Source organism: Salarias fasciatus, unplaced genomic scaffold, assembly GCF_902148845.1.
Source record: "Salarias fasciatus unplaced genomic scaffold, fSalaFa1.1, whole genome shotgun sequence".
Classification (NCBI taxonomy): Eukaryota; Metazoa; Chordata; class Actinopteri; order Blenniiformes; family Blenniidae; genus Salarias; species Salarias fasciatus.
The window spans coordinates 171,859-195,509 of record NW_021941238.1 but is presented as its reverse complement, the minus strand read 5'-3'; the positions used below and the strand labels follow the sequence as shown (position 1 = coordinate 195,509).

Genomic DNA, 23,651 nt, shown 5'->3' with positions numbered 1-23,651 from the left:
AAACCTTATCCATATGGATTTTTAACCTTCACTTATTTATACACATATTTTAAAAAGTAATTAACCACAACATGAACTGTACCTAATCATCTGTGAATATTTTAACCTGTAATTACAGGTTAAATGCTTATTTGTGTTTGAGATGTGAAGTGATCATTTAAATAATCACTTCACATCTAAAACACAAATGAGCATTTAAATATGAAATGGCAATTTTCACATTGATAAACTCAAACTGTATTTAAGCTCCTTCATATGTTGGTATGGATTTTGTCACAATCACTTCAGAATATGTAAAATGTTTCAGCAAGCTGAGTATACATCAAAACACATCTCCAGCATTTATATAAAAACAAACAAGAAAAGGCCAGATAACTTCAAAATAACACATATCGATCAATTACTACCACAGCTTGAGTCACATGTCACATCAGACTTCAGTAACAACTCGAGCAGGTGTAAAGCAACTGAGGAGCTGTAATGTCATGAGCTGCTTTTAACGACTATTTTTTCCTGCTACCTCTGCATTCTGGACAGAACCCAGAACCCCGCACACCCTTTGGGGTTTCCTTGATGTTCACACAGCCTAAATAGAACCGCTGCTGTTTTCATTGTCACAGCGTACAGACGGTTTGATCTAATGGCAGCAGTTAAAGTTTCTTGGCCTTCATTATACATAATTACATCCAACAATAATATAATAAAATAATTTAAATCAATACAATCAACAATTATTATTAATCATAAAAGAAACAACTGAAAGCAATCAGTGCAGTACGTTTTAAAAGTTGCCCTCTCCCCTCATCTTTTCAAAACTTCACATAAACAATATATTTGAATACTATTGCAAGCATCTCAAGAAAAAAAAACCTTCTGAGAAAGAAAAACCACCAAGACGTTAATTCACAGAAAGTGATGCCTCAGTTCTTTTTCTGTTGGATCTTTCTTTTCACCCAGAGCACAACTGTGGCCATCAGGACGGTGCCGAGCAGGGCCGCCGCCGCCGCCGCCACGTGGGCCGGCGTCGCTTGGGCCACAGCACTCTGTGCACGAACCACCAAGCCTGTAAGAGAGGAAATGGAGTCCAGTGATTCACAATAAATGGATTGATCAGGCTCTGAGTGATCCACAAGATGGCAGAGTCACCTCTTTTGTCCCGCTTCAGGGTGAGCGGTCCGACCGAGATGGCCGTCGAGTCGTGGTAGGACACGTCCCTCCGAGATCGCCGGTGGCTGTAACCCGGGTAGCAGTTCTGTGGAGAGAGACGCCACGCCGTTAGAGAGCTCCGGAGACGCCACGCTGCACCATCCACCAGCAGAGACGTACCGTGGTGCAGTTGTTGTGCTGCAACAGGCACAGGTGCACCTGGCAGTGCAGGTAGATGGAGGTGTAGTTGGTGAAGGTGAACATCCTGAAGGAGAAACGGGACACGGTGGAGACGCCGTTCTGGATCACGTCTACGGTCCCATCTGCTGGATTAGGACACCTGAAGATAAGGAGAGTGGAACAATGATTATTACAAAGGAGATTCACAATCAGAAAACTGAGTCAAAGATTGTAAGAATAGTTACTGTGAAATGAGGAGATCCCAGCGGACAGGGTGGTCAGCAACGTTGACGGGTGTGGCCCAGCAGGAGTCCAGGATGGTGGAGAGCTGGCTGGCATCGACCCCTTCGGACTGCACTTCCACATACAGCTCCTGGTCCAATTCTATCGTTGCATTCCTGTTGCTGGCGAAGGGTTGGCGGAACTCGGCGTCGTAGTAGGGCAGCATCTTAGTCTGATACAGTCCCCGGCCGGCCGGGAGCTTCTTCCCAACGATGCTATGAGAGGAACATAAAAGAGGAAAAGAAGTCTAAATATTAACATGTTTCATTTGTTTTGACTGTATTATCAGTCTGAATGTAAGACTTCAAACACATTTTAATCACAAGCTGAAGAATGGAAGGAAACCATCGTCACCTTTCTACCGGGTTGATTCCCACAGCCATGGACAGGGCTTGAGTCAGAGGGTATTCACAGCAGAACCGCAGATTGATGCTCCTCTGGCGGCTGATCAGACCTCCGTGAGAATCTATGTCTCCTTTTATGACGTTCTCGTACATGAAGTGGGTTCCATTGCTCTTGAAATCGAAAAGACAAAACAAAAAAATCATGAATCACCTGCAGTAAGATCATTATTGCAGTCGACAATAGAAATCTGTACCCTGAGGACGGTCCCACACAGCTGGTCGCTGTTGTCAAAGCGGAACACCAGGCGTCCGTCCTCAAGCGTCCCGTTGCAGGAGTCATCTTGAAGGTGCAGGACAGTGAAGGGGAAACCAGCCTCAAACAGCTGACAGCGGGACACAGACATGGTGCCTGAGCTGCTCACACAAGTGATGGACGAATCTGTGGGATACAAATGGGAAACAATTTGTGCAAAGTTCATCCAGACGATCAATTTTACTGTTTGGAGCAAAAATCGTGGAGTTGCTGGTACCATAGCTCTCATTGTTGGGCCGATGGTGGTGTTCGTCACAGAAGCAGCCATACACGCCGTTCTTCTGGCCACACCACTCATGTTCTGCGCAGTCCAGCTGCTCACAGGGATCTGACTCGGCTGCACGGACAAAAAAGAGGAAAAACCGACAAGTTACACAAAGAAACAGCAAATTCTGAAACAAAGTTCAGAAAGATCCCCCGATCTGCTCTATTCAGTCATCACATGATCACTTTTTGTAGAAGAACAACCTGAGGGGGGAAATAGAACATACCACAGGACAATCCAGAGCGCCACTCGGAGACGTTCACTCCCGCCACGGCGCAGGTTCTCTCGTAAGCGGCCACTGCAGAACACAGCATGCCATTGGCTGTGGTGTAGAGGCAGAGGTCATAGACGCAGGAGCTGAAGAACGGTCGAGGGTCCGAGTGTGGGTGGCAGGCAGCGAAGGGGCCGCTGGTGTTGGTGATGATGCTGCAGAGCGCAGAGTATCCTTCCACGTTGGTGAGGTCGCTCAGCTGATCGGTGATTCTCTCATCAGTGGATCCACATCTGGACAAACACAGCAGCCTTTAAACAACCTAGAAAATGTTTTTATCTTGCCTGGTTGTGTATAATAACTTTCAAAATTACCATTTAGGACATGTTCTTTTTGATTTATTTGCAGTAATTAAGTATTTCATAAGTGTTCACCTTGGTTGGCTTGTGGATGCCTTCCAGCTGTGTCCAAACTCATTGTCGTTCACCGCCAGAGTGCCGTTGGGAAACACTTTGTCATCTGCTGGATCATTGTTGGCATTCCCGCACATCCCCGTGAGTCTGTTCTTGCGGTTCTCGGCTGTTCTGACGAGCAGAGTACTCTGACCGTCGAACTGGACAACCAAGTCCCCGGCATTGACCACTATGAAGTTTCCCTGCCGTTCCAGCTGAGCTAAGGTCCCTGCAATGGTGGGAAGAGACACCGCACTTCCATTTATCTGTGAGGGTGAAAGGTCAAAGACAGGTTAGAAGTAAAGAAACATCTGTTTTCCCAACAGATCAAGCAGCAAATGTTAAAGTTAAAGATATTACCTTTACTCTTCTGTTGGGTCCAATCCTGACGTGCACACTCTCAGGGTGGTTTGAGAGGTAAACATCCACTGCTGATACAAATGACACAAGGTTGTTGCCACGGTGATTATTGGTTCCTATCACTCTAAACTGGGTTTCGTTGGCGCGGTGCCGGACACTCTCGGTAATAATGTAAGAGCATGTGCCCTGGAAATGACTCAGCGCTCCATCAAAGCTGACATAGTGTGGATCTCCCCACACGGTGCAAGTCGACATCGCATCAAAGCAGCCCAGAAGACCGTTTTTGATGGTGCAGCGTTGGTCTAAGATGCAAGACGCAGCAGAGCAGCGCAGGTCATTGGGAGCATGACATTTGCACCTCTGGGAGCAGCCATCTGTCCAGAAAGAGTCTCCAGCCTGTCGTATGACAGAAAGGTTAGATGACTCTTATATTAATATTATATAATGTAATATATAATATTATATTAATATTCTTAATATTCTGACAAAAAGTTCCAATCAATGAGGACTGGATGAAGCAAATGTCACTTACATTGTAGTAGAAGCCGTCATACTGGCAGCCGCAGCTTTCCATAGGAACACACTGCGTCCCACTCCTCAGGAAGCCTTCATCACAGAAGCATCCCTCAGAGCAAACATGCTCACAGGTGGCATCGGGGCTGCTGGCACAGGTGTGCCCACAGTCCGTACCACACAGCTCATAGTGACTGTTAGCCGGACAGTCCAGTCCTAACAAAGCAAGGGAATAAAAGATGGTGTTCATCGATTTACAGACTTACACAGACTTGCTTCAAAAATGACAGCTGGACTCACTGCATGTGGTGTTCTGTCTCCATGGGAAGATTGGAACATTAGCAGACTGACAGGCACTGACGTAAGCCTCGATGGCTTGGCACAAAAGATCGGGACCCCCGCTCCCTGACACGCATACGTCGAACACGCAGTCACTGAAAAATGGCGCTGGGTCCACCTGGTCGTGGCAGAAGCTGAAGGGGCCGTCGGCTGCTCGGATCACCTGGCACTGGTCTCTGGCAGGCTGCTCGTCGGTACACCGTGGGCAGGACGAGCCACACCCGTCACTGCAGCTGTAATTACCCGCCACCTTCCAGGCGGCCCCGAATTCATCTGGAGATGTGACTGTTCCAGATGGTGTGTCGAAATCGTCGCTGCTGTTTCCATTGAAGTTTCCACAAAGTCCACATGTTTTTCCTCTGATGGTATTGAATGAAGCAGGAAATGTCTCGTTATTATGAGTCGAAGGAAGATTGACTTTTATTGGAAAAAAATAAAGCAAGACAACTAGTGTTTCAACAAAATGCATGGAATGTTTTCAACCATTTCAGGTTGCTGGTAGTTGAAATCAAAGCATTTGAATTTAAAAAGTACCTGAAGTCAGAGGGCAGAGTGATGAACACCGTGGAGCGTCCGTCGAAAGTGACACTCAGGCCAAAATCAGCATTGACGAATGTTCGAGACCCAGAAACAAAGATAGTGACGCGACTTCCATTCAAGACCACTGGCAAGTTTGTTATTATTCCATCCACCTGTAGAATCACAGAACAAATCATAAAGGCAGGCTAATATCATGTGACTGTTCACTTAATGTTTTTTTTTTTTTTTTTTTGTGACTATTGATGATGGTGAAAGCTCAACAGATATGTATATCTATCCTGACGAATACATTCAGAGCTATGTTCAATGAATTTAAAATGACTGTATGTGGACCAAATAATGCATTAGTATTGCTGCATCGAAACTACTTTTTAAATATCTTAATCTACTTGGATTTCTGGTCATAAAACAACAGTCCTGGATCATAGTTGGGGTGAAATATCATCTGCACTCGGAAAGATTGACAACTTTGCTGAAATTAGACATTTGGAAATGATTCCTCTCACCTCCACCATGCCCCGATTGTTCCTTGACATGCGCACTTCATACCCCCAGACTTTCACAAAAACCTCAGCTGTTACTGAAACCAGCTGGCCATTCCACGGCTCATTCTTAGCTTCCACAGAAAACTGACGGAGCCCGGTCGCATTGCAGTCTTTTGCCAGGATGTAGCGGCAGGTTCCCTGAAAGTCATATTTCATGCCGTCAAAGGTTTTGTAGTGAGGGTCTCCGGAGGCGTAGCAGGTGCCGTGGGGTTTGGGGTGGCAGCCAAAGACGCCCTCCACCACACGACAGGACTCCTGAGGACCGCAGGAGCTGGGGACACAGTGAACAGTCCCAGTTGTGCCGTTACATGTGCACAAGCTCTGGCATTCCTCGCCATCCTTGAATTGCTCGCCGCCGTGCCGATAGCGTCCTTGATGATAGCATCCACAGGATGTAGGCGGCACACACTGGTTCCCATTGAGGACAAAACCGTCATCACACTGGCAGCCCTCTTGACACTGAGTGTTGCAGGTGAAGGGGAAAGAGAGGCTGGGGCAGGCAGAAGGGCAGGAGTCTCCACAGAGTTCATAATGACTGTTTGCAGGGCAGGCCAACTCTGTCAAGACAGAAAAATACAAGAGATTTAAGTTAATAATCAAAGTGTTTCAGCCATATGGATTGATGGTGAATGAAATATAACAGGCGTGAAATGGTCAATTGCAGTTTTAAAAACAACAAATCAAATCTCGAAAACAAAGAAAAATTTTAAGTATTTTGGCACTTACCACAGCCTGTCACATTCCTCCACTCTTCCAGGACAACACCGTTCTGTTGACACATGAGTGCATAATCTCGGAGAACCTCACACACCTTCGATGCCGGATCCTCAGATCCCTGAATGATCTGCTCACACACATGCACCTGCTGCTGTGGGTCCACCGTCGACCAACACGGCGCAAAAGGTCCTTGTGGCGAGGTGAGAATGCCACAGTACTCACTGACGTTGTGATTATTCTCGGTATCTTCATCCAGATTTTCCACACAGTGTGCGGACAGGGAGCCATCTCTCCAGCTATCCCCAAACGTCTGAGAACTGTTGACCAGGAAGCCGTTGGGCGTGCGGAAGTCATCATGAGGGTGACCATTGTAATTACCACAGAGTCCACCGAGTGAACCAGCATAGACGCTTGGCGCAGTGACCTGGACAAAGTGAGGCCAAACGGTCTGCACGGTCACGCCAAAGGAGGTGCGAAGGGTGACACTGTGGAGGCTGCTGTGATAGATTTGGATCCGGTTGGATGCAGAGCTGTAGGGCAGTTTGATCAGCTGACTGTCGACCTGCAAGTATGAAAATATGTTGAAATGTATGTTTTCAGTATTCATGACATAAAATAAAATTGAACGATGTTTTACTTTTATTGGGTGTCTTACCTGAACATGACTGAACATTGACATCTCTATGGAGATTTGTGTTCCCTCTGCCTCAAAGTTTAAAATCTGGATGAAACCCTCCCTGATCCTCGGCACCTTTTCTGCAGTCACCATAAAGTGCGGGTGGCTCGACGTCCCCATTACTTTTGCGAGGGTCAATCGGCATGCTCCGGGATATCGGTAGGTCAGTTTGTCGAATGTCTGGTAGGACCCCGGGCCCCTTATCCAACACGTCGCATAGCTATTTGGTCGGCATCCTCGCTCTCCTTCCTCCACGCTGCAGGATTCATGCGGGCCACAAGCGTGAGAGCTGCAAGTCATGGAGCCGTAACTGCAGCTGCAGCGTCTCCCACAGTCCTCGCCGAGTATCACAGTTTCCCCAGAGCTGTAGTAGCGGCCTTCGAAGCTGCAACCGCACTCGGCATGAGGAACGCAGACTCCAGCGCTGAGGACGTAGCCCGCATTGCAGACGCAGCTCTCTCGGGCAGGAAGGGGGCAGTCTTCGGTGAAATTGGGATTGACGCAAGTCGGTGGACATCCAGTGCCTTGGGATTCAAAGTGGCTGTTGGCTGGGCAGGGGATTTCTAAAAGATCAAAAAGAAATTACCATAAACTTGACAAGAAAATATTAAAAAGACTGGTGAAATGAATTATTAGGGAATAACAGTCTTACCACAGAAGCCAGGTCTCCTCCAGCTTACTTGTACACCGTTTTGTTGGCACTGACTGGCGTAGGCTTCAATGGCTTGACAGAGAAAAGGCTGGTACCCTCCTCCTACACACAGATCATACACACAACTCTCCACAAACCTCTGGGGGGGATGTTGTTGATGGCAGGCAGCAAAAGGTCCTGAGCTGCTCTGAATGATGCCACAATGGGCAGTGGTGCTGTAGAGCTCCGTCTGCTCAGCTGTGCAGCCAGAGCAGTCCAGACCTCCACATCGGACATCACAGCTGGGCTCGTCATCTCCGGACGCTCTCCAGCTGTTGGCGAAATCCACATCCGAGCTCACGATCGCACCCTGACGGGTTCGGAAGTCGTCTTCGGGACGATTGTTGAAATTTCCACACAGGCCACACGTGGAGTTTCGGTAATCGAGGGGCACGCTGATCCGGACATGATGATTGGTGTCATAAGACACCTCCAAGCCAAAGTCAGTGTTGATGACCACAAAAAAACCTGACTGATAAACCTGCACTGTGCCATTATTGAGAGAGATTGGAGTTGACACAAAGTCCCCATTAACCTGTAAACAGAACAGCAAGAATGCTCAGTTTGATAAACCTGCATTTAATCAAATATTGTATTTCTTTATACTAGAATCAATAAAGGCAATAACCAACCTTCGCTTTACCACGATGTCCTTTGACCAACTCGATGACTTCATCGTAGACAAACACTTTGACCAGTCGAACCCAAGACACTCTGGTACTTCCCCTGTGCTCATTTTTGCCTTCGACTCTGTAATATGGCAGCGCACTGCCACACTGCTCAGAGAGGACATAAGTGCACGTGCCCTGAAAGTGAAAGACTTGGTTGTCTAAGGTGTAGTAATGGGGATCGCCGACGATGTTGCACGTGCGTCTCTGTATCGTCTGGCAGGAGAACTGAAAGGCGGCGGGCCGACAGATCTGGGAAAAGGAGCAGGGCTGGCTTTGACACTGCAGGCCTTCTGATGTGCACGTGCACCTCTCCGCACACGTCCCGTCGCTCCAGAAGGAGTCGCCCAGCTGCACCGGCACACCTGCAGAGGAAGCAGAAGAAATTCCTCCTTGAAAGGCTTTGATTTCATCAACAGTCACTCTAATGTTGGCCAGCATTCAGAAAAGCAGGTCATCAAGCTGCTTAAGTCTCACCATCAAAAGCACAGCCACTCGTTCCAGAGTCTGTCCGGAAGGCAAAGCGACCGGGGACATTCACGTTGCTTCTCTGCTGGAAAACCCTCCCATCTGCGTCAGTGCCAAAGTAGAACGGGATGGAGTGATAATGAACTGAATGGACTGTGTCGTACCCAATCTGGAAATCACAAGGCACATGGCATTTTAAGTTGTACTTCACTCATTTTCAAAAAAATTCAGCATTATAAAGTAGAATTTAATGACTCTTACCTGTATGCTGAGATTCGTCCTGTCTATTGCCCCATAATTCATGAGCACAAATGAGTACCGTCCACCAGAAATCAGGACTGCCTGAAATGTTGCTTCCTGAAAAAGAAAAAAATTAAAGGTTCATTTTATTCATATAATCAGCATGCACATGAAGTCACCAAGCACATAAACATTTGTTTTGAGGATAAAGAGGACTCACAGTTGATGTTCTTGGATAATAAGCCACCTCGTACCAGGTTGCTACAAACACCGAGACGGCTTGGAAGTTCAGCCCCGGGAAATACTGATTGACGTCCTGAGTAGCTTGTTGGAGAATGTGGCCACCTCTGTGTTCTTTGTAGATGATCTGACCTCTTTCACGGTTGTCTATGTATGTCCAAAATGGAGCAATGACGTCTCTTGATCCATTGATCGGGAAGCGTTGAGGCGTGAAACTTCTCCACGGGCCGGTGAAGGTCAGGTGTCCGTTATGGTTCACCTGCGAAAAAAACACACAGTCAGCTCTCAGTACAACCATTGCGAGTTTGAACTATTTCAAGTTCTCGAAAGAAAGAGAAACATACATAAATCTGTGAGTACGAATGTCCGAAGTAAACAAATGGTTGGCTGAGATGAATCCGAGGCGAATTGCCGTCGTCCGATCGTGAACTTCGTCTTCCATTTATCGGGTACAGAGGTCCTATGAGGTAGAATAATGCAAATATTGAAGTAACAAAAAATAATATATCTATAGCCATAGTCTTTCTGTATTGCTTTAATATTGGTTGAATTCACTTTTTTAATGAAGGTATACAAAACAAAAAAATTAAAAGAAACATGTATGAGCACTTAAATCTAAAAATCTTTTTCTGGAAAAAAAATTATTTAAATTCTTTATTTGATGATTTCAGCTGCACACGTCTGAGGCCCTATTTCTCTTGACAGAGATCGAGGATTAGGATTTCAGTGAACTCACCTGACTGCCGAGGAGCCACTCCAACTAGAAAAAAAAACATTATAAAATGAAAAATGCATGAATTTGGGTTCATACACCCACATAAATGTGACTGAATTGACTTTTATAACTTACTTATGATGCTGAAAAGCACCACAAACAAAATCATGTGTCTTGCCATTCTCTGACGCTCAGAAGAAAAACCTGTGAACAGAAAATGAATGAAAGTGAAAGATGGACAAGGTCATATACAGTTTAGTAATTGATTATCAAAACTGCAAATAATAAATACAACTTGAAAATCTCCCTATCTTGCTATGCTCAACAACAGTTTGAAAACAATGTTCAATCCAAATTGATTACCTTCTCCTGTCTTCTCCCTGTGTTCCCATCAAGTTGATGTGAGCTCCGAGGATACCTGAAGGGTTTATATACGCAAATGTAGTTCCTCATAGCATTCAGTCATTTCTTTGCAATGCCTCTGGCAAAAGAAATTATGGGCCAAAAGCCTGTTTTAAAAAAATCTGTCCTGGCCCAGATAGCAAAATTCTTTGGGCCCATATCTGGCCCATCCCTGACATGTTCATATGGCCCACATACCGCATGAAAGGATGGCACTTGGGAGGGCCGCTCCTGTTTGCCAAAAGTGGGCCACAACCAAGCCTAGACAATTTCAGATGTCAACCAGAAACAGGCCAAATAAACCAGCTCTCAACCGAATGTGGGCCACTTGCAAAATTCTTTTGGCCCATATCTGGCCCATATCTGACAGGTTCAAACGGCCCACATACCACATTGAATGATGGCATTTGGGAGGGCCGCTCCTGTTTGCCAAAAGTAAGCCACAACTAAGCCTTCACAATGTCACATGTCAACCAGAAACAGACCAAATTGATTGATTGATTTTATTTGTTTCATTCTTTTAAAAGAAATGAAAGGGAACAGAAAGAAGTGATACTTATAATGTCTGCCCCTATCAACATAAAATAAATGACAATTTGCCAAGATTTGTTAACAGATAACAAAAAACTTTACGAAATCAAATACAACCATTTCACAAAATCAAAATACAAAAAACCATCACGAAATATTTACAACAAAATAAAGAAGCAATCACTCTAATTTTTGACTATACTTTAAAGCAGAGTCGTACCCTACCAATAACTGTGCTTTTAAACATTTCCTGAAGGTGTAAATGGACTGAGACCTCTTAATTTCACTGTCAAGTTTATTCCATAATTTGATTCCTTTTGTTGTAATGCATCTTTCCTTCAATTTCGTTCTTGACTCCGGTAGTTTGAAGACTTCAGTTCCTCTTAAACTATATTGACTGTCTCGCTTTGCAAATCTATTCTGTATGTTATATGGTACCGTATTGACCCAAATATAAGACGATGTTTTATTACAGAAATTGCATCCTCAAAAGTGGGGTCGTGTTATAATCGTGGACTTACGGTAGATGGTCAATACGCATCCACACCGCTACATGGAGCCAAAGTATCACTGACCAGAGAGCGAGTGGAGCGACGAAATGAGATCAAATGATCTGATGAAAAATGGCGGATCATCTGGAACAAAGGGGCTCCAACGCTGGACAACTGAGCAAACAACAGAGGCGAAGTTATGATACCAACTTTAAACTGATGGTGATCAATGCAGCAGAGTTAAAAAATTGAAAAAAGAATGCCCACCACCAGAGCCGGGATTTAGCTAAAAGAACTGGAAAGTTATTTGCATCATTTATGCAGTTTTGACCTCTTGAGGCTTCTTATTTGTTGCTTATTGTTTCTTATTTTGAGAAAGAGAATATATTTTTTCATTTTATATCACGTGAAATGTTATCTCAGTTGTGCATTTTTGAGTTTATAATTGTATAATAAAAAGTTGTTTCATGAGTGACCTTATTGTCTTCAGCATTTTTTTTTTTTTTTTTCACAAAATGATTTTTGAAAAATAGGGGTCGTGTTATAATCGGAGTCGTCTTATATTCGGGCCAATACGGTAATTTTTTCCAGTGAACTTTATACATTGTTTTAAGAAGGTTTCGTTCAACCAATTCCTTGAGTTTTAAGGATTTCAATGTTATAAGTATTGTATTAGTGTTGTCTCTGTAACCACTTCCATTCACCACACGAATCGCTCGTTTCGGTAAAAGGAAGTGTGGTTCACTGTGGGTCTTACAAGCATTTCCCCAGACTTCAACACAGTAGGTCAGATATGGTATGATCAATGAATTTTACAATAGAAACAAAGAATTATTGTGAAGTGACTCTTTCAATTTATACATCACGGCGATGGTTTGAGAAACCTCAGTTTTAACGTACTCTATATGGGATTTCCATGTTAGTTGTTCGTCCAGCGATACACCTAAGAACTTAACTTCATTTGTTCTTTCAATCTCTATACCTTCCACTGTCAGTGTTGAGTCGACATCTTCTTTCCTTCTGCAACGAGAAATCGTATATTTGGTTTTACTGATATTCAGAGAAAGTTTGTTAGCGTTGAACCATTTTAAAACATTCTTAACCTCTTTCTCCACATTTTCTAATACTTCATTCATATTGTCTCCAGCATAATACATCATGGTATCGTCCACAAACAAGATGCATTTCAATAAGTTGGAAGCAGTTTCAATGTCATTAATATAGAGAAGAAAGAGTACTGGTCCAAGAATGGATCCTTGAGGAACCCTACAAGTTACGTTACAATTTTTAGATTTTATGTCGTTAATTTGAACAAATTGTTCTCCATCTTTTATATAACTTTTGACCCATTCATAAGCAACATCTCTTATACCGTACCTATATAATTTACACAGTAATATGTCATGATCTAGAGTATCAAATGCTTTTTGAAGATCCACGAAGACACTTACTAAAAAACATTTCTTGTCTATTGCATTTGTAATTTCTTTTGCCAGTTCTGTAATTGCTGTGGCGGTTGAGTGATTAGTCCGAAATCCATATTGATTGTTACTTAAAATTTTTTGTTTATCAATAAATTTATTTAATCTGATCACAAATAATTTTTATAAAATTTTAGAAAGCTGAGGAAGTAACGATATGGGTCTGTAATTGGAGACGTCAATTTTATTTCCTTTTTTGAAAAGTAGAATTACTTTGGCTATTTTCACACTCTGAAAATGTTCCTGTGGTAAATGACAAGCTACAGATTTATTTAAAGGGTTCAATCACAACATCTATTATTTGTTTTATTAGTAACATGTTCATGTCTGTATAGTCATTGGAATTTTTATTTGGAAAATTACGAACAATACTGAATATTTCACTTGCTCGTACAGGCTCAAGAAAGATGCTGCATTCATTATTTTGTATTATTCCAATATCTATGTTTTCGTCTGGGATATTTTGAGATATATTTTTTTTTCCTATATTCTCAAGGTAATAATTAAATTCCTCTACAATGTCCTTTTTTTCAAAAATGTCTATTTTGTTTTTGGTTATATAGTTTGGAATTATGGGTTTAAACTTGCCTTTGTGCAAGACTGTGTTGATTACAACCCAGGTGTTTTTTGTACTATTTTTGCTTTTCTCTATTAATTATGTGTAGTAATCATTTTTCTGTTGTCTTAAGATTTATATCAGTTTATTTTTATATTTTTTATACCAAACCTCAGCTTCTTTTGTTCTTAGGTTGAGAAACTCTGTAGAGATATTTTTTTTCTTACAGGCGTTATTCAGACTGCTTGTCATCCATGGGTTATTAATAGTATGTTTCTCACCACAAGCAATTTTCGTTACTTTGCAATTTTTGCTATATGAATTAATAAGGTATTGTAGGCATTATTTAAATTGAAGGATTTTCAGGTAAGTGATCACTCACATCGGTCATAAGATTGCCAATAAATATGTCTCTGTGGAAACTTGTGTATATGTTATCAATGATGGTTGCGCTATGGGTAGTAATTCTGGTTGGTTTTGTAATCATATTACATAGTCCTGCCATTTGCATATAATTTTTAAAATCATTTGATGCTGCATTATTACTCACCACAGACTACAATTGATTTATTTTTAACATCTGCCAACAATGCAATAACCAAATAAACCAGCTCTCAACCGAATGTGGGCCACTTGCAAAAATTCTTTTGTCCCATATCTGGCCCATACCTGACATGTTCAAACGGCCCACATACCGCATGGAATGATGGCACCTGGGAGGGCCGCTCCTGTTTGCCAAAACTAGGCCGCAACTAAGCCTTCACAATGTTACATGTCAACCAGAAACAGGCCGAATAAACCAGCACTCAACCGAATGTGGGCCACTGTACGCTTTTATTCTGGTCCAAGTACGATGTGGAATGATGGCACAAAGGTGGTCAACAGTTGTTTGCCAGCAGTGGGCCACAACAAAACCAACACAGTGCCTAATATCAGCCAAGAAGAGACCAAATAAACCAGCACTCACCCAAATTTGGGCCACTATGCACTTTTATTCTGACCCACCTACCACATGGAATGACACGAGTGGTCCACACTTATTTCTCACATATGACCCACAGCCCAGTCATAATGCCACATTTCAAGCAAGAGCTGAATACGTTAGTACTCAGTCAAACGGGAGCCACAGCTCTCAGACTTACCACGAACTTGGTTTACAGTCTATGATCTTGTCTAGCCTAAACCATGACAAAGTTCTAGGTCAAATATGAACACATCATATAAGTAAACCAGAACTAGTCTGAATTTGTGGCTGCATTTCATTATGGTGCCTCCAGATATTGTGTTAAATGGTGGCATGCAGTGGTCCAGTCTTGTTGGGACTCATCTCAGGGTCAAAGATGAAGATACCTTCTGAAGAATTGAAGAACTAACCAGACACGAGAAACAACTTGTGAAAAGTAGAGAACTATGATCTTTTATTTTTTTTAACCTGTGCTACAAAATAGGCAAAACAAAATCAAACATGAACAAAATTCTGACTAAATGTGGAACACTGTTGTTGACCTCTAATGCTCATTGCGAAACAATCATGGCCCCAACACTGTCTCGTCTTCATTTGGCCCTTTAAGAAATGCACAAAAGAACATATTTTGTTGACTCAGTACAGCAGTTCTGTAGTTCCTGCTCATGGTTTCAGTGAAGTGCAAAGCACAAAACCTTGTCAGGAGACCAAACTAAAAAAAGGTTTTTAATTACAATTATTCTGAAGCTACAGTTGATATTATGTCTGATCACTGACCCAATATCTGCTTGCTCAGAAAACAATGAAGGCAGAGACTGAAGCTCACTAAACCTGTTGTTAAGACAGCAAAAAATATGGACCAGTGAAGCTGTGGAGGAGCTGCGGACATGTGTAGCGTAGATGTGTAGTATGTTATGTGAGAGAGTCCTGCTTTGGCGATGAGAAGAGTCCTGCTTTGGACATGGAAAGAGTCCTGCTTTGGCCTAGGTGAGGTCCAGTTGTGGCCTGGCTTAGGGTCCTGTTATGGAAGAAATGATACATATACACCTTTCAGACATAACATTTTGTTATGTTTTGTTAAAACATTCACAATTTGCACAATGATGTGTGATGTTGCTTGTGATTATCGCACTCCAACTGTTGTAGATTTAAATTTTACCTTATTTTTCATGTCTCGCCTTCTCACTTCTCCAATGGTTGTACACTTTGTCCAGGTTGATGGCTTCGTCTGCTTCTTGCTTTGACTTTATGCTCATCAGCTGGTCCAAATGTGCCATTTCAAGACGATTTCTGGATGCTGTTTTGATGTGATTCATTAAACTAAATCCTCTTTCACAATCTGCACTGGAAGCTTGAAATGTAGCACAAATATCCACAAGTTAGCTGTGAGATCTCTTTTAGCTCCTCACATCGAAGTGCTGCAGCAACCGTATCTAAGAATGTGCTAACTGACTCCATTTTAAGTATTTGCTTCATTATGTACTTGAATTCGGCGTATTGACTGTTGATGGCCTCCATAGACTGTGGGTGGTGGAGAATGGCCTCATACTTCTTTGCTAAAGTGGCAACATCTGCTGATCCATAGTCAAAACTAGTGATGTGTCCAGCAATACCGATGCGTCAGCGCGTGCGTCGAGCTCATAGAGCGAAACCCCGTGTCGGTGCATGTATCGCTTTAAGAAAGTCACGTGACCGATACTGGAACTGTTTCAAACTGACACTGACGCGCCAAACTGTGTTGAAAAGGAAGCGCATCTGTCGTGTATCGGGATGTATGGGCCATCTCTGAGAGACGAATCTCTGATCTACTCAAACGTGATCATCCTAAAATTCATCAAGAATTATGGAGCAGCCTCAAGCAAAGAGAAAGGTTTCCACCTTGTGGGACCATTTTGATCTCGTGAAATAAGGTAATTGTTTTAATATCCTTGTTGTTTCATCCTGTTCCTCTTGGATTTTCCGCTTGATTTGTCTGAATTCAGATTAATTTCAAAGTGGCTCTGAGTTTAATATTCATATTGTTTTCTGCAGATGTCGCATTTGTTCAACAGAATTCTCTTATTTGAACAGAAGCACCTATTCAGTGCTGAGGCATTATCGGGCCAAGCATGAAAATGAAGTCCCAGATACAACCAGGATGAACTCAGGTATTATTTCACTTTATTTTATGTATCGATTTGTTATTGTTATTTTATTTATTTATTTTCTCTTTTTACCGGTTTTCTATCTGCCTCTTCTATCCTCCTGATGTAATGTTGTCAACCTTCAACAGTCTTAAATTAATCTATGTATCTGTACGATTATTTTCTTGTCATTATGCATTTTACCAGCTGTTTCAATCCATCCACTTTATTCTGTTTTTCTCTCATTTGTTGTTTTAGTTATACTAAAACATGACCTAGTTATACTAACTAGGTCATGGAATCAGTGTCAGTTGAGTCTTTCAACTAGGTTGCCTGTAGGGATTTTTAGGGTCCAGCAGGTGTCAGTATTCAGCGACACAGTATCAAACACAGTATCAATACAGTTTTGCATTGTGTCGAAATGCTTCATGACGCCTCATCGACCCATCACTAGTCAAAACTGATGTCGGAGCTCAGTGCTTCAATATCAAATGCAGACCACTCCTTTTTTTTTTTTTTTTATCAAGTTTTTATTTTCTACTTGGTACATGACAATCATACCTCCTCAATACTAAGCAGTAACCTCCTTTAAATGTAAATAAAGACCAACCCAAAAGTTTTGAACATTGCTTCAAGAGAGAGAAAGATCAATCAATCAATCAATCAATCAATTTATTTTTGTATAGCCCAGTGTCACAACAACAGTTGCCTCAGAGGGCTTCAAGATGTTACATTGGTTGGTAAAAAAAAAAAAAAAAAAAACAGTGAATAACCATAATGCTAATTTGTCAAATTCACAGTAACGAGACAAAACGAAGCAACCACCGCCTTAGACCCTCACATCTGGCAAGAAAAAACTCCAAAAACCCAGTGGGAAAAGAAGAAATCTTGGGGAGAACCACAGCATGGAGGGATCCCACTCCCAGGGACGGACAGCTTTGGCAACAGCTGGCATGAGACAATAAGAAGTAAAGCTTAGGACTATGTTGAGTACAGTCCGTTGGACGGTCCAGCACAAGAAGCATGGATCCCAGAAGTAGAACCGAAGCTAGTCTGCGGGCACAGCACCGACAGGAGTGTCCTCCCCGTCCGGACGGAGCTTGTTCGTAGGCCCTCGTAATAATGGAGTCAGCAACTGAAACTCGAGAAGACTCCCCCTCGAAGGGGGGGACAACAGGTGAAAAGCAGTGAACGGACTAAAGGGAATAACATTCAGACATTAGAGGATAGGGCTCAGTGCACCGTACTTCCCACAGCATTCTCGCTCCTGGGGCGGCTTTGTGGATAGTTTAGTATTTAAACTAGTATTTAGTTAGTTTCGTTTAGTTTAGTTTAGTTTAGTTTAGTTTAGTTTAGTTTAGATTAGTTTAGAATACCTAGCTGACCTGATCATAGGCTGCATCGAAGAGAAACGTCTTGAGCCTAACCTTAAATGTGGAGACTGTGTCTGCCTCTTTGACACCACTTGGAAGCTGGTTCCATAAAAACGGTGCCTGATAGCTAAAGGCTCTTCCACCTAGTGTCCATTTAGAGACCCCAGGAGTCACCAGTAACCCTGCATTTTGAGAGTGAAGTGCTCTGATTGGTTGATAAGGCGTTAAAGCATCTTGGAGATAGGTTGGAGCCATCCCATTTAGGATTTTGTAAGTGAGGAGAAGGATTTTAAATCTAACTCTAAACTCGACAGGAAGCCAGTGAAGAGATTTTAGAACGGGAGTAATGTGTTCACGTCTTCTAGTTCCGGTTAATAATCTGGCGGCCGCATTTTGAACCAATTGAAAGTTTTTTAATGCACTTTTTGAGCAGGCTGCAAGAAGGGAGTTGCAGTAGTCCAGTCTCGTAGAAACAAATGCATGGATGAGTTTTTCTGCATCACTTCTAAGTAAAATGTTTCTTATTTTAGCTATGTTGCGCAAGTGGAAATATGCTGTTTTACAAGTCAGGTTGATGTGTGCTTTAAAGGAGATATCCTGATCAAAAAAGACCCCGAGGTTCCTGACAGTAGAGGAGGAGGATACACTGACGTTATCTATCTGTTCAGATAGACACTCTCTCAGTTTATGGGGGCCTAGTATAATGACCTCTGTTTTGCCAGGATTAAGACGGAGATAGTTCGTAGTCATCCAGGTTTTAATTTCTCTGATACAGTCACTGAGTCTGTCTATTTGATTAGTTTGATCAGGTTTTATAGATAAATACAATTGTGTGTCATCTGCATAGCAATGAAAATTGATATCGTGACTTCTAATTTTGTTCCCTAAAGGAAGCATATACAACAGAAATAAAATTGGCCCGAGCACGGACCCTTGAGGAACCCCATAACTGACCTGGGAGCACGGTGAGGACTGTTGGTTAACGTGGAAAATTGGTACCTATTAGATAAATGGGATTTGAACCAGCAGAGGGCTTTTCCTCTGATGCCGACCTCACATTCTAACCTCTGCAGGAGAATATTGTGGTCAGTTGTATCAAAAGCTGCACTGAGGTCTAGGAGAACCAGGATTGAGACTAGACCTGCGTCAGCCGCCAATAGCAAGTCATTGGTGACTTTAACTAACACAGTCTCAGTGCTGTGATAAGCTCTATATCCTGACTGAAATTTCTCAAATAAACTATTGTCCTGTAGGTGGCGGCAAAGCTGTTTAACCACGACTTTTTCCAGAACTTTTGAAATAAAAGGCAGATTTGATATCAGTCTGTCGTTGGCTAGAATATCAGGATCAAGATTAGGTTTTTTTCAGCAGTGGTTTGATTACTGCGAATTTAAATGACTGTGGCACATAGCCAATTTCTAGAGACGTATTTATTATAGTTATGATCGTATTTAAGATAACTGGAAGAATATTTTTGAAAAGCTTAATTGGAATTGGATAAAACCTGAAAAGTAATTAAGAAATGGTCTGAGAGTATGGGGTTCTGAGGGAGAACATTTAGGTCACTGACCTCTATCCCATATGTTAAGACCAGATCCAGGGTGTGCTTGTGACTATGAGTGGATTCATCAACATTTTGAGTGAAACCGATGCCATCTAATACTGCAATAAACGCATTACTCAAACTGTCACCAGAATCATCCACATGGATGTTAAAGTCACCTATTATAAGGATCTTGTTATGAGCCAATACTATATTGCTTAAAAACTCTGAGAACTCAGTTAAAAAGTCAGAGTAAGGACCAGGAGGTCGATACACAATAATTAATAGCACAGCTTTTTGATTCTTCCAATTTGGACAAGTAAGCGTTAGTATTAAGCTTTCAAAAGAGTTGAATTTAACATTAGTTTTGGGTTTAAGAAGAAGACTGGAGTGCGATATCACTGCCACACCTCCACCTCGACCTGTTGATCCAGCTGTTTGGAAATTAACATAGGTTGGAGGGGTACATTCATTGAGCCTCACATAGTCATCTTGCTTAAGCCAAGTTTCTGTTAGAGCAAGGAAAAGAGAAGAAAAAAAGAAAAAAGAGAGAGAAGAAAGAGAAAAAAAATCACAAGTTAGACAAAATAATTAATACACCAGAAGAAAGAGGGAGGAGAAAAAAAGAAACCAAATACTCCAGAATATGGTTCTCTTCTGTTTTCCAGCAGACCATTCCTTTAATTCATCCTCTGGAAAACGAGCATCCATGTGATCACAGAGCTTACTAATGAAAAGAGTAATCTCACCAGTATTTCTGCCATCAGCTGATGAGGCCCCCATTGCCTGTTTGACAAGGTCACTCCACTGTATATCCTCCTTCAGGTATTGGGAGCGCAACTTCTCAATCTTTGCTCTAGCAAAGCAATGTCCTTCCATCACAGTTAGGTTGCATCTTTGTAAAGTGAGGCAGAGTTGTGCCAGCTCACCCAAAACATCTCCCAGAGCAGTGACAGTAACCTTGAACTTTGAATAACTCAGCTTTTTGTAGCAGTATTTTGCCACTGGATCTCTGTTTTCAGTGAATTCTCTTTTGCAGAATTCTTGAAGCACAGTGTAGTTCCTCAGAACAGCATTGACAGCTTGGTGTCACGACAGTCATCACACTTCGTTCAGAGGCCTGAATGACAATGTATCTTCATCAAGAATCTTTGCTCGGTCCTCCATTTTGCCCTTCTTCACAGTGGACCGAGAGAAAGTGGAATACACAGTTCTAAGAAGAGTTTCCACATCTCACATCAAAGGCACATCTTTCCAGGCATCATCAATACCCAAGTCCTTTCTATGGGCCACACAATGTTGTTCAGTTAGGTGTGGTATTTGGTGCTTTAACAAAGCTGCAACTCCGTTGTGTTTTCCTTGCGCTACTGAGGGATCGGAGGTCAGCATCACCATTCTCTGCATGGCCAGTCTTTGTTTACAGTAAAACTTAGTTATTGCCTGCACAATATCCTGAGCAGTGCATGGTGTCAGCTGGATGATGCCACCAAACACAGTTTTATAGTTAACATCATTTTCCTCCCCTCCTCCCTCCAAGAATGATTTCAGATTTTTGTTTGTTCAATCTCGCTACATCATGTTCTTGTGCAGATCTCTGCAAATTATCATCTCACAAAGTTGAACAGGGAAAGCACACACAGCGCTGACGTCAGCACAGCAGGACCCCCTTCTTTGGAAAACCACAAAATGGTGGAACACATCACTAAACGCGATTAGCGCGCAAGCATCAGATTTTCTTTTTTGCTGGGAAAAACAGCATCAGAAACACTCACCATGGTCCAGGAGGCATATAAAGATGGTGCCCTGGGGAGAACGCAGGTTTTTGAGTGGAATGGTATGGAATGGTATGGTATGTTATGGTATGGTATGGGCGCTTTAAAAGGGGCGAAATGTACATTGAAGACTAGCCCCACTCCGGACGACCCACATCCTCACGCACGCAGGAAAAGATCCGCGAGGTGGAAGCTGTGGTCTTGGCTGACAGGCGAAGGACGATCGGGTAGGTGTCCACCTTGACGGGGGTTCCGTGGAGTTCCTGTCAGGAGATCCTGTCCCAGGATTTGGGCTTGCGGCGGGTCGCAGCGAAGATGGTTCCGCGCGTCCTCACTCAGGAGCAGAAGGCGGGCCGTGTGGATGTGTGCCGGGAAATCCTCCAGCACACTGAAGAGGATCCTGGACTGCTGGGCAAAGTCATCACAGCGGATGAGACCTGGTGTCACGCCTACGATCCCAAGATGAAGCAGCAGTCGAACCAGTGGCGACACCCGGACTCCCCTCGGCCGAACAAAGCGCGCCAGTCCCGGTCAGCGGTAAAAGCCATGCTGATCTGCTTTTTCGATGCAAAAGGGGTAGTCCACAGCGAGTTTGTGCCGCCTGGGCAGTCTGTTAACCAGGACCACTACATCCAAGTCCTGAGGCGGCTCCGAGAAGCAGTGAGGCAGAAGCGTCCGGAGCTTTGGCGGGATGGCGAGTGGTGGCTGCACCACGATAACGCGCCGGTGCACCGGGCCCTGCGTGTAATGCAGTTCCTGGTGAAAAACGGGATGATCCTGCTGCCTCATCTGCCCTATTCGCCGGACTTAGCCCCGTGTGACTTTTTTCTCTTCCCAGGAATGAAAAAAGAGCTGAAGGGGCGGAGATTTGAGGACATCAAGGAGGTTAAAAAAAAATCGAAAGAGGCACTGAACGGCATCATTACGCACGAGTTTTCAAACGCCTTTGAAAGCTGGAAAACACGGATGCAACGGTGTATTCAAACCAGTGGGTATTACTTTGAAGGCGACAGCTTTGAATAATTGTTAAAATAAAACAAATGAAAATTTATAACCAGTGTCCGTTTTTTTTCCGGTTCTCCCTCATATAATATCCCCAGTTGAGGTCAGCAGCTCCCCGACTCCACTGTAAACAGTGTGAGTGGAGACCTGCTTTCCCCTCCTGAGGCGTCGGACGGTTTGCCAGAATTTATTCGAAGCCAACCAGTAGTCCTCCTCCATGGCCTCCCCAAACTCCTCCCAAACCCGAGTTTTTGCCTCCACAATCACTCGGGCTGCAGTTCGCTTGGTCTGCCGGTACCTGTCAGCTGCTTCGGGGGTCCCACGTGCCAACAAAGCTCGATAGGACTCCTTCAGCTTGACAGCACCCCTTACTTCCGGTGTACACCACCGGGTTCGGAGGTTGCTGCCACGACAGGCACCGGAGACCTTACGTTTTCCTGATGCTTGAGTCAGCAGAATGCTGAAACACTGGAATAAAGGTAAGAAGGATCATCAGAGGAAGAACATGCAGCCTCCACATGCTTTGTGCCATGTTTGCATGAATCCTGTGAAGTAGCAGATCATGGCAAGCTTTGTCTACTTAGAGCCCATTAGTTTGCTTTTGCACATACTTTTGTTTGTAATAATGTTATTTAAATAAGCATTGCATGGATGTAGATGAGATTTTGTTTACTTTGGACTTTCTGCCTTTTGCAGTTTGTCTTTGAAAATGTGTTTGTTGAAAGATAAGCAAGTTCATTTTGTGTGAATGCATAAACAACACACACACACACACACACACACACACACACACACACACACACACACACACACACACACACTTTGTTGTATAAAACTTGTATTTATATTGAATTATTCTATTTTTGGAAGGTTCTGGGAAATTCATGTTCGTCTGGCCTTTCAATCAGATCTGAGGTTTTATTGTTAGTTGAGCAGAAGATTTCATAATTTTGGAATGAGCTTTGGCGTTCTGGAATAGCTACTCTACAGCTTTGAAAGAGTTTATGGTCATTTTTGTTGTGGTTGCCCCGTGCTAAACCAACCTGTCCAGAGTAACCTGGTCTTTGGGTTGAGCTCCAGACCTCAGTGACCCTGAGGAGGAACACATTCCTCCAGTCCTGCTCTGAATGCATGAACTCTCCCACTAAAGCTTCGTCATCCTTCACGGCATTCAGACAATTGATCTCCAGTAAATCCAGGCCTTTGCATTCGATTTGCCCGGAAATTTCCCCCCTACAGTAATGACTTGCAGATATCAGTTCCCGTCTGAGCGCCGCATCACTTGGCCGTCTAGGTTGAACTCTCTCATTCATGTTCACATAAGCCTGAGAAAAACCACAGAAGCCTCAGGATTAACCTCCCAAAGGTGTATTGTGAGGACAGCAAAGCTATTACATACAATATACTGAAAAGAGAAACAATGATTGAAGGAGAAAGTACTTTCCAAGTAAGTAACCAGTTCAACCAGGTGGATTTGAGACGAACGTGTTGTGGACACGTTTGCCTCT

The 23,651-nt window shown here is 43.1% G+C and overlaps 1 protein-coding gene across 1 annotated transcript in view; it reads right to left on the bottom strand.

Annotated features, from left to right (window-relative positions):
• Positions 1-920: 920 nt before the first annotated feature.
• The window catches only part of LOC115384436 (alpha-tectorin-like), a 29,238-nt gene continuing 6,507 nt past the window's right edge, over positions 921-23,651 (bottom strand). The window contains exons 7-24 of the mRNA XM_030086710.1: positions 8,207-8,607; positions 7,536-8,109; positions 6,863-7,446; positions 6,217-6,769; positions 5,452-6,047; positions 4,940-5,097; positions 4,367-4,764; positions 4,086-4,282; positions 3,554-3,949; positions 3,176-3,459; positions 2,757-3,034; positions 2,483-2,602; positions 2,207-2,391; positions 1,963-2,123; positions 1,572-1,823; positions 1,327-1,486; positions 1,147-1,252; positions 921-1,063 (exon numbers count right to left, since the gene is read on the bottom strand). Coding sequence (XP_029942570.1) covers positions 921-1,063; positions 1,147-1,252; positions 1,327-1,486; positions 1,572-1,823; positions 1,963-2,123; positions 2,207-2,391; positions 2,483-2,602; positions 2,757-3,034; positions 3,176-3,459; positions 3,554-3,949; positions 4,086-4,282; positions 4,367-4,764; positions 4,940-5,097; positions 5,452-6,047; positions 6,217-6,769; positions 6,863-7,446; positions 7,536-8,109; positions 8,207-8,607 — 5,546 coding nt within the window. The remainder of the gene's footprint in view (positions 1,064-1,146; positions 1,253-1,326; positions 1,487-1,571; positions 1,824-1,962; positions 2,124-2,206; positions 2,392-2,482; positions 2,603-2,756; positions 3,035-3,175; positions 3,460-3,553; positions 3,950-4,085; positions 4,283-4,366; positions 4,765-4,939; positions 5,098-5,451; positions 6,048-6,216; positions 6,770-6,862; positions 7,447-7,535; positions 8,110-8,206; positions 8,608-23,651) is intronic.